The 10,755-nt window shown below is 44.6% G+C and overlaps 1 protein-coding gene across 6 annotated transcripts in view; it reads left to right on the forward strand.

The window, feature by feature from the left end:
- LOC104865892 (beta-galactosidase) overlaps window positions 1–10,755 on the forward strand; it is a 123,269-nt gene that overhangs the window by 36,723 nt on the left and 75,791 nt on the right. For all 6 annotated transcript variants that reach the window (XM_010629653.2, XM_010629649.2, XM_010629652.2 and 3 more), the window contains 4 exons: window positions 1,712–1,862; window positions 2,409–2,469; window positions 3,754–3,848; window positions 9,795–9,975. In XM_010629653.2, the coding sequence (XP_010627955.1) occupies window positions 1,712–1,862; window positions 2,409–2,469; window positions 3,754–3,848; window positions 9,795–9,975 (488 nt within the window). The remainder of the gene's footprint in view (window positions 1–1,711; window positions 1,863–2,408; window positions 2,470–3,753; window positions 3,849–9,794; window positions 9,976–10,755) is intronic.

The following is a 10,755-nucleotide window of genomic DNA, read 5'->3' on the forward strand; positions in this document are numbered from 1 at the left end:
TTTTTTTTAAGTAAAGTGTTAAATGGGCCATAAACTTACAAGTGTCTAGTAAAGTTTGTTTTGCTTGGATAGCAGCTGTCAAAACACCAAGCAGGGCCTCTTCCCAGGAGCCACCGGAGGGGAATGGCTCTGGCTCCTGAGTTTTCAGCTCTGCAGGCAGTTCAGAATTCCTCTGGGAGATCTATATGTATGAGCTGCTTTCCTTTACTTTTCACAGAGTGGGTATTTTTATTGTTATTTGTTTGTTTCCTGAGACAAGATCTCACTCTTAGTTCAGGCTGTCAGGCTGTCCTTGATTGAATTCATTGTGCAGTCCAGGCCTCGAACCTGTGGCAGTTTTCCTACCTCAGTCTTCTGAGTGCTGGGTTTTCAGGTGTGTGCCACCTAGCCTGGTTCTTTACACAAGTATGACCATGAAAAGATAAAAACATGTTTACAGATAGTGAACATGTGTCAAAAATATGCTTGTTTCATGGCTAGCCTGTTGCTCAGTGTTAGATCACTTGCTTAACAAGGCCCGGGGTTTAATCCCTAGTACCAAGACAAAAACAAATATAGTTAACTCATGATTAAGGTCACTAGCCAGATGGTAAAGCTGAATCAAAAAAGAATTTGAGTGGGTCAGGGATTTAGCTCAGGGGTTCCACCACCTGCCTAGCAAGTGCAAGGTCCAGAGTTTGATCCCTGGTACAAAAAAAAAAAAAAAAAAAAAAAAAAAAAAAAAAAAGAATTTGAGGAAGAGAGGTTTATAGTTAGTTACAAGAAAGCCATGCTGAAATAAATTATTTGTCTTGAGAAATAAAACTGGTTAGTATCATAAAAGGCAATCAAACTTTTGGATTTGTCTTCTCTGTATGGCAGTAATTATTTGTATCCATATTTTGTACCAGGTGGAAAAAACCCCACAAATTAATTTGTAACTTTAAAATCTTTCCAGGCGGGCATGACGGTGCATGCCAGTAATCCCAGCACTCAGGAGGCATAGGCAGGAGGATCAATGAGAGTTTGAGGCCAACCTGGGCTATATCTGAGTTCGGGGCCAGCTTCATCTGCATAGCAAAACCCTGTATCAAAACAAAACAAAACAAACAAACAAAAACAAGTCTTTCCCCTAATAGTTAAAATACTTTCCCCAGAGAATGAATGAAGTCTTGTGGAGTCCCACTGAAAAATCGTTAGTGTAACAGGGAGAGGAAATTCTTATTACTGGGACAAAATATCCTACACCCACCAGCCTAAAGGAGGAGAGGTTTATTTTGGCTTACAGTTTAGTCCATAGCTCACCAGCTTTGAGGCAGAACAGGATGGTAGAGGGGTATAGTGGAGGGGGGCTGCCCACTTCATGGTGGCCAGGAAGCAAAGAAAGGGAGGAGCCAGGGAAAGAGAGCCACCATTCCAGGTCACACCCTCATGATCGCTTCCTTGGATGAGACCAGGCCCTCTCCCAACAGCACCGTTAGCTATAGCACCCATGCCTATGGTCCCACTGCGTCCGTGCACAAGAGAATTTGGGAGAACGATCTAGATCTAAGCAGTAACAGAAATGTAGTCATCTTTTTTGCCTTATTTCCAAGTTCTGGATAATTTTTCTTAATGCCCTCCCCACTCTTCTTCACCCTCTTGCCCATGTGTGAGCTGTAGACCCTTCCTCCCACCTCTCCTACATCCCGATTCTGACAGTTTCCAGAATGGGCTCTGTGTGTCTTGGCAGGTACGTGCCCTGGAACTTTCATGAGCCCCATCCAGGACAGTATGAGTTTTCTGAGGACCGCGATGTGGAGTATTTCCTTCGGCTGGCTCATAAGCTGGGACTGCTGGTCATCCTAAGGCCTGGGCCCTACATCTGTGCCGAGTGGGACATGGTGAGTATGCCCACCCCGGGCTCTGCCTGCCTGGTGAGCATGAGCAGGGCTGGGCCACAGCATGGGGTCTGGAGCACCGGGATTTAAAGCTGTTCAAATAACACTCTGCCTTTCAGACTTGGCCTGTGGCCACACCCAGCTCAGGCGTCTGTTACTTAGGAAGGTGCCCAAGCAGGGAAGGACAGTCGGGCCACTGCCTAGGCTCTCCTCTAGGTGGTCACTCACCTAACTCAGTTTCCTTATCTGTCACATGCAGCTGCTGCTGTCTGCTCTGTCCACCTCATAGAGTATTTGTGAAGTTAAGTGGGATAATCTGTATGAAAAGGGTCTTGGCTTCAAAACATTGCATTAACAGAATGATCTTAATTTTACTACATTCCAAATTCCAATGTCCCTGAAAATTACTAACCAGAGCACCAGCATAAGTGCTGTTTCTCCTGAAGCTTTTCTTCTTTTCCATCACCACTAGCAGTAATTGTTTTCTCCTCTGAACTCCTTCATGAGATGGACATTATAATGGCTCCTACTTTTTTCCCCTTGTCCTAGGGGGGATTACCTGCTTGGTTATTAGAGAAACAATCTATTGTTCTGCGCTCTTCTGACCCAGGTAAGTTGTTAGAGAAGTCTTGAGAGACTTTATAAAAGAACTATATCAAAAGCGTCAGGTATTTTAAAAGCTGAGATACTTGCGCATAAGTACTTCTGAAAGTTAGTGAAAGTTTGAGTGTTAATTACCATTCATGACATTTTATCAGACATTGAACATGTAGGAAATAGGTTTTCTTGAACTGCTTGCCCAGATCTTGCTGATAAACTGGTAACTCTCTGGTTTGGCATTGAACCTTGATTGTGGTTGACCAACTAACTTCAATGTTCACTTTCTTTCCTACATGCTTAGTGTGTTACACAGCCAGTGGTTAATATCTGCTCATCACGGAGGTGTCACTGGCTTGTGTGGTACTTAAAGTGTCTTCTATTTCTTTGTCTACTCTTACAGAGTGATACATGAATGATATTGTTCTTATCTGTCTTTAAACCAGGAGAGATTATTTTTGCTATAAGCCCTGAACACTCAGAAAGACCCCCTTTAGCTGCATTTCTGTTTCCTGAAGACTTAATTTCTTGGGGATGGTGAGGACAGTGAAGGTGGTAGCGGCTGGCAGAGGTTCTTAAATAATAGCAGCTAATACAGATTATGTTTAGTGTATAAAAAGCCAGTGACTGTACATGTGTTTTCCTTTTACTGATCACCCCTTGTTTAGCAGTAGTGTATAGTTTGGCATTTGTATATTGTTGTTTTCACCTGTACTTTCATTAATCCTCATGGCAACTTTATGAAGCATGTACTTTTCTTATCCCCTTTTGACAATGTAAACATATGATTTATGAGGATTTACTTTTAAAGAAAAAGTAACTTACTTTGGTTGAGAGGACAACATAGCATTCCGCCTCCCCTCTTGTTTAGCAAACATTTCCTGTCTGCCTCCTGAGCACCTGGCTTTGTGTCTATGACAAGGACAGATGACAGCAGTATTGTGCCTCACCCACTGAGAGATAATAGCCTGCAGGGCAGTATTTATCAGACTGTTTTCCCCCCTCTAGTATTGGGAACTAAACTCGGGGCCTTCTCACTGAGCTACATCCCCAGGCCTGTTTTATTTTTAATTTTGAGACTGTCTCTTGCTAAATTGCAAAGTTGTTCGGGCTGCCTCAGCCTCCCAGAGTGCTGGGATTACAGGTGTTCACCACAACGCCAAGCCAGTTTTTCTTAGGTGTGGCTACCCCATTGTAGAAGACAGTCAGTGCTGGCAGCTTCTGTATAATAAGATTGCACTGGTGTCTCCTTGTACTAAATGGTGTGTGGTGATGTAAAACCTGGCTTATTTTCCAGATTACCTTGCCGCTGTGGATAAGTGGTTGGGAGTCCTTCTGCCCAGGATGAAGCCTCTCCTCTATGAAAATGGAGGGCCGATTATAACCGTGCAGGTAACTGGAGCTGATTGTGCATGGTAGGGAAGGTTTCTAGCTTTGTTACCTAAGTGACAGGTGTAATGCAGAAATGGGCTTCCTTGGGCTGTTACTGGAAGGTGCAGTGCTACGGATGGTGCTTTTCCCTAAATTCCATTTGGGGAAGGCATTACTTTTTTTTTTTTTTTTTAAGAGATGAGCATTGTCTCTGTTGCCCAGGTTGGCCCTGAATCCTGGGTTCAAACAGTTCTCCTGCCTCAGTCTCCCAAGTAGCTGGGACTCCAGGCACATGCCACCATTCCTGGCTCTTGCATTTCCATTTTTTATTGCCTGCCACGTATTGGGCCCTGTCCTGGAGTCCCTGTTGTGATTCTTCCAACCACCCTGTCTTTTAAAATGAAGGACCTCAAAAGGGTTAAGCAGCTTGGTCAGAAGTGCCCAGCTGGCAGATGGCCACATCAAGAGTGCACCTCATTTCTGCTGGTTAGTATCATAAAAGGCAGTCAAACTTTTGGATTTGTCTTCTCCGTATGCCAGTAATTATTTGTATCCGTATTTTGTACCAGGTGGAAAAAAAGTGGATCTCTTTCCCGCATGTTGTATCATCTTTTGGCTGCAGGGGTGCAAAGTGGGCTGAAAGGCTTTGTATCTGCACTGCTGAGGCAGGCATTTACTCCTGGAATAGAAAGAGGATGTGGTGAATGGGGGCTTTCTCTCCCACTTCCTGTCCCCACTTTCCTTCCATGTGTGTTGGCTCTGTAAAGACTGGTATTGTGAAGCATGCTTTATCCATGTGAAAAGCCAGGACACTTGTCTTCAATAGTTTTTGGTGTTTGTAAAATTACTTAGGCGAAACGTAAAATCTTGTTCACTGGACATTTTGCCAAGGGTGTTTTTACTGAAATGGATAAAGTTATGCAAAACTGGCTCTATCCTAGGACATCCAGGGAATGCAGTGTGGCCCTTCCTAAGGGAGCACAGGCCAGGTCTCTTCTTGTGGACAGTGCTGTGGACTGTTTGTGGGGAGGTCATCGCCCCTCAGGTGCAGGCGGAATGAGAGGGAGAGCGCCAAATCTGCACTGTGAGCCGAGGGTGGAAGGAGGTGTCTCCTGGAGCGGGGCCGGCTGGCTGCTCACAGGGAAATGGAGTCGAAGCCTGTGTTGTATTCATCGGGGTCCGTACTGGTTAGGTGGAGGAAGCCACGTCATCTGTGGGAAGGTAGTGAGTCTGACTCTTGGACATCCTTTTTATCAGGTGAAAACCTTGCTTTTTCCTTCTTTGTTGTGGTACTCAGGGTCAAACCCAGGGCCGTACACGTACGAGGCTGCTCCCCCAGCCCGAAACCCCATTTTTAGCTGCCCTTTTCAGTCTCTCCTTCTCCTCGAGTCACTTTCAATTTCTGCTCACAGCTTTCCGGTGGCTCGGGAAACTCCACACACACACACACCAGTGTTATGACGCGGTCCAGTGTGAACCCCACAGAGCGCTCATGCGGCTGTCTTAAGGGCGTGCCTTCCCCTGTCCATCCTGGGCCGCAGCTGACTTTGTCCTGGCTGTGGACTCTGCCGGGTCACTGCCGTCCTGCCCCTCCTCCACATCTCCACCCTCTTGGATCCCACCTGATCACTTTCCCTTTGTTCATTGAGTCAGCAAGTATAGAAAATAAAAGAACATAGAAAACAACAATAATTTAAAAAAACAAAACCTCACTGAAACTTCAGGAGCCTGAGGACATGTGGGGTCTTCAGCGCTTGTTTTCCAGGTGCAGGAAGCCAGACTGACTCCTTTATTTGTCCTTATGATTCAGCTAGATGCGCCAGTGTTTTGTTTTGTTTTTGCACCAGTGTTTCTTCTCTGGGCGGCATTAGCCAAGCTAGTGCCACCGTGATGGTGTACACAAGGAGATGTTTATATCTCAGTTTGTACCAGAAATTAGTAATGCCACAAACCACACCCATTGAAACACCCAAGGTGAAAATTAGTTCCACCTACAACTTAACTTTGTCCAATTAGCGAAGTATTCATTATGAGGTGAGGAGCCTCAGAAGACCAACCACTGTAGAAGTCTGCATGTGTAAGAGCCCCACCAGGTAACTGCGTACAGCAAAGACCTGCAGGCTGCGGCTCTTGGACCTGGACTGACTCGCTACTTATTTTTATCAGTAAAAGCATATTGGAACACGGCCACACCATTTGTTTGTGTATCACTTAGCGCTGCTGTGCAGTAACAGTACCCGATTTGAGTAGTTGAGACAGATTCCCAAAAGCGGTGGTCCCAAAGCATAGATTAGTTACCAGCTGGCCCTTTTTGAAAAAGTTTATTAACCTCTGCTCTAAGAAAGTCAGATTCCTCTGAATCTGAATCTCACTGTGACTTTTTCTGTGGGTCTTGCAAGCCCTTTTCCATTTGTATGTCATTCCCCTACTTTCACCCTGTCTTCACACATATTGGGTTTTTTTTCTTTCTTCTCTAATTGGCAATGATACAGGACTTGAGTATTGTCTTACTGTTACTTTTCCAAGTGCTTAGTAGCTGTGGGCACTGTACAGCAGTGTTTGTGTGCCAGCTTAGCCCTCATACTAGCCGGGGGAAGTAGGCACTGTTAGCATCTTACAGATAAGAAAACATTTTACAGGTGGAGTTGCACGGATAGGAAGTCACGGAGCTCACATTTGCATGTGGACAATTGGGGCCTCTGACCCTAAACTGTTTTGCAAATGTATCTTCTCTTCTGTACTATCTCTCTCTCTTTCTCTGCATTTTCCTCCCCTCCCTTCTCCCTCTCCATCTCTTTCTCCCCCTCCTCCTTCTACTTCCCCTGGCACTCCCTCTCCCCAGCCTAATCAGGGGTTTAGGGGTGCAGCTCAGGGGAAGAGCAGTGCTCTGCGTGTTTGAGGCCAGGGGTTCAAGTCCCCTGAGCCAAAAAACGAAAACAAGTTGGGGGCTGGGGATTTAACTCTGGTTCTGCTGCCTGCCTCGCAAGCACAAGGACCTGAGTTCAATCCCCAGTAGCAAAAAAAAACACAGACAAAAATTTTAAAACTTGACAAAATTATGTGTATCCATGTATTACAAGCCTGTTTATTTTAAGGTATAGAGTACAATGACAATAACAGATGAGTAAGGCTTGAAAAAAAGTGAGATGATGGAAAGAAAATCAGGGTTGGATTGGGATATGAGGGTGGGCAGAAAAGAGCCCCAGTGGGAGAGGCTGTGAGCTCACCTAGCTGCTAGCGCTGATCCTTAAAGTTGGCTCTGACCTTCCCGGTAGCCAACAACAAAGGGAGACACAGTGATTTAAGTATCTGTTATGAAAAGATGGGGTGGGCCTTGCTAGTATTTGCAAAGCTTTTCTTAGCACTGAACTCATTTGTTTCAAAAGGAATATTCATGGGACTTACCAAAGTATCAGAGAAAATCAGCCAAGGTCTTTGCTACTCTGTGAGCAGCAGGTAGATCCTCTTTTAGGATGGCTTCATGGCACCGGGCATCCTGGCTATGATCTGTTCTGAGTCTTGATCTTAGGAAGGTACTGCTGGAGCGCTCTGAGAAAATGGCCATTCATAAAGCCTTCTGGGAGGCAGGACTGTGCAGGTAATAATGATCATAGTTGTGTGAGGCAGCTTTCTGACATTGAGACGAAATGCCTGCGAAAATCAACTCGCAAGGAGGAAAGACTTATTTTGGCTTACGGTTTTAGACGTTTGGGCCCATGGTGGCACAGTACAGCGAGGTGAGACCGCATGGCGGAGGAGCCTGTGGACCTCCTGATGGGCGGGAGAGAAAGGAAGGGGCTGGGGGCTCAGCCTCTCCAGGGTCATAACCCCGATGACCTGACTTTCAGCAGCGCCCCAGGCTTTCCCAAGCCTTTAACATATGGACTTTTGGGCAACATTTCAAATCCAAGAGATAACAGTGGCACTTCGTTGGTTTTCATCATTCACCATTGCTTCCTGGACTCCCCAGCTCTGCACGGGGGCCAGCACCTCTCCCCTTCCCCAGCTAGGTGCTCACCTTCCTGAATGGCCTCGGGAGGGGAAGCTTTCCTGACTCTCTCCTGGCTCCCCCACTGCAGCGAGCACCTCTTTCCTAGGGGCTCACACTTTCTCATGCTTGTGTTTGCAGACCATGTTTTCCCAGGATCACAAAATTTATGTTTTTATAGATTAACATTTCATGGTTGGATAATTGTGTAAACATCTGTGAAACTGTGAGAGATGGCACATACACGCGTGCACACACATACACACACATGCATGCAAGCTCAGTACAGTGAACCATTACACTGAATCCCCCACAACCACCACCCCAGGGCGGGGAGCAGCACCTGGCCAGCGCACTACAGCTTCTCTGGGTCCTTCCTGATTGAACCCCATTTCCTCCCACTTACTACTTTGAGGACCATCAGCACCTTGCTTTGCTTTATAGTTTTACCACATCTGCGTGTACTCAGACTTTGGAGTTTGACTGCTTTCAAGTTTTCTGTAGAGGTTTGTGATGTGTGTAGTTTTTAGTGTTGGGCTTCTTTCATTCGATCTCATATTTCTGAGGTTCATCGGTGTGTCGGGTAGAGCAGAAGTTTATTTTGTTGCTTGAAGGATGTTTCTGTTTTGTTTTTGTTTGTTTGTTTTTCCCTTTTCCCTAAGGAACCCTTTTCAATTTTGTTGTTGTTGTTGGAAAAGGTTGGAAAAGAAACTTGCTCAGCAGAATGAGTTTGGGCCAAGTAAAAGTAGGAAAAGAAGTACAACCTGCAGCATGAGGGCAGGGCACCATGTAAGATGGAACCCAGTGGCCAAAACTTTTTTCTTATTGCCTATCCTTCCCCATCTATAACATGTTAATACCTGGGATAATGCATATTTCATATATATATTATATGTCTATGAAGAGAATAAAAATTTTTTTATCCTATAAGAATCAGTTTTCACCTGGGTGTGGTGGCACTCACCTATAATGCCAGCACTCAGGAGGGTGAGGCAGGAGTATCACTGTGAGTTCGAGGCCAACCTAGGCTACATAGTTCAAGGCAGCCTGCACTACAAAGCAAGCTCATCTCAAAAAACAAAACAAAACAAAAGCCAAAAAGAAGCCAGTTTTCACTGCGTGGGAATGCTGAGAATATGTGCATTGACACCATTGCAATTTTACACCAGTCACTCTTCACTGTGGGACTGTCTGTGCAGTATAAGATCATCAGCAGCGTGTACAGGCTTTCTCCATGGGATGCCACTGGTGCCACGCCCTCCTCTGGTTGTGGCAATCCCGAATGTTTCCAGACATTGCCAAGTGTCTCCTGGGGAAGGTAGAAGGTACTTGGTTTAGAAACACTGATGTTGTTGAGCACAAACTGAGTGTTGTTAAAAGGGGCACAAAACTGCAAATGCTCTGATATTTGTTAGCGGTAATAAATAGACAGTGGTCCATTTGTGTCTAGCATTCATCCTTCTTACTGCCTTGGCTACTTTGCGTAATGTATTAAGGGGAAGAAAGCAGTTACAAATGGTGCAAATAATAAGATATGAGTTTTGAGAAAAGACACTATGTTTAGTGTGTATAAATCTGGAAGGCCATGTACTGAAATCTTTACAATGATTATGAACAGTGGAGTTAGCAGATGATTTTTCCATTGTCTTTTCATTTTTCTCTTATTTTCTAACGTTTCTGCCATGGAAGGTATTACCTATGTAATGTTAAATATGTATTATAGGAGATAATAGAGAAGTGACTATCACTACCATCCCAAAACCAATTTGGATTGTTAGTTTTCTTTTTCCTGTAGGTAGGCAGTGTGGGAGGATTAATAGAAGGTGAGCTTTTATTCTGAGTTGCTTTTTGGAAAATTAGTTGTGTGTCATGAAGCCTTTTTGTCTAAGCAGGTACTCAGAGATTTTCCACCACAAAGATTGCACTTGAATGGCTACACTAGCAACTCCTAATTTCTTCTTCCTCTTTTAAATTCACAGGTGGAAAATGAGTATGGCTCCTATTTTACCTGTGATTATGACTACCTACGTTTCCTGCAGCAGCGTTTCCGATACCATCTGGGGAACAATGTACTTCTGTTCACCACTGACGGGGCAAAAGGAGAATTTCTGCAGTGTGGGACCCTGCAAGGCCTCTATGCTACAGTGGACTTCGGAGTAGGTCAGTGTTGGTCATAGCAGAAAGCCACAGCTTCACTTTGGCTTTTGGCTCATTTAGTCACTTTGGGAGCAGATGTTGTTTCAAGAGGCAATTTGGATGACATTTCTCAAACTTTCCTTTATTAAGCATGCCATTTAGCTTTGTGTGACTGTAGCAAAATATGTGAGATCTTCAACTTAAAAAGAGGAAATCAGATAAGAACCAAGACCTGTCACGTAAAGGTACTAGATCCCGATGATGAATGTAACTATACTGTATACCTAAAAAGTACCAATAAACTCAATGAGAAAAAAGAGGAAATCAAGGGGTCTGGGATGTAGCTCAGTGGTTCCACCACCTGCCTTGCAAGTGCAGGGTCCCAAGTTCGATCCCTGGTACCAAAGGAAAAAAAATTTTTTTAATAAAAATAAATAAATAAATAAATAAATAAAGGCACTATATTTATAGTAATTCATTTAAAATAAATAAATAAAAAGAGGAAATCGAACTGAGGACCTCACACTTGCCAGGCAGTCACATATAGCCGATGAGCTACATCCCCAGCCCACTTTATTTTCTGTTCCATTTTTGGAGGCTTCAGTCCGTAGTTAGTCGCCCTGTTGCTTTTGGGCCTGTGGTAAGGTGTTTATGTCATGGCCAGGGATCTAAAGAGAACAAAAGACTGGGATCTCACAGTCCCCTTCAAGGCAGTAAGACAGTAACCTGAAACCCTCTTAAAAGTTCTACCAGTTCCCAGGAGCACCATGCTTGGAACTAACCCTTTAACACATGGGCCTCTGG

Source organism: Fukomys damarensis, unplaced genomic scaffold (genome assembly GCF_012274545.1).
Source record: "Fukomys damarensis isolate Sample0158 unplaced genomic scaffold, DMR_v1.0_HiC HiC_scaffold_28, whole genome shotgun sequence".
Lineage (NCBI taxonomy): Eukaryota > Metazoa > Chordata > Mammalia > Rodentia > Bathyergidae > Fukomys > Fukomys damarensis.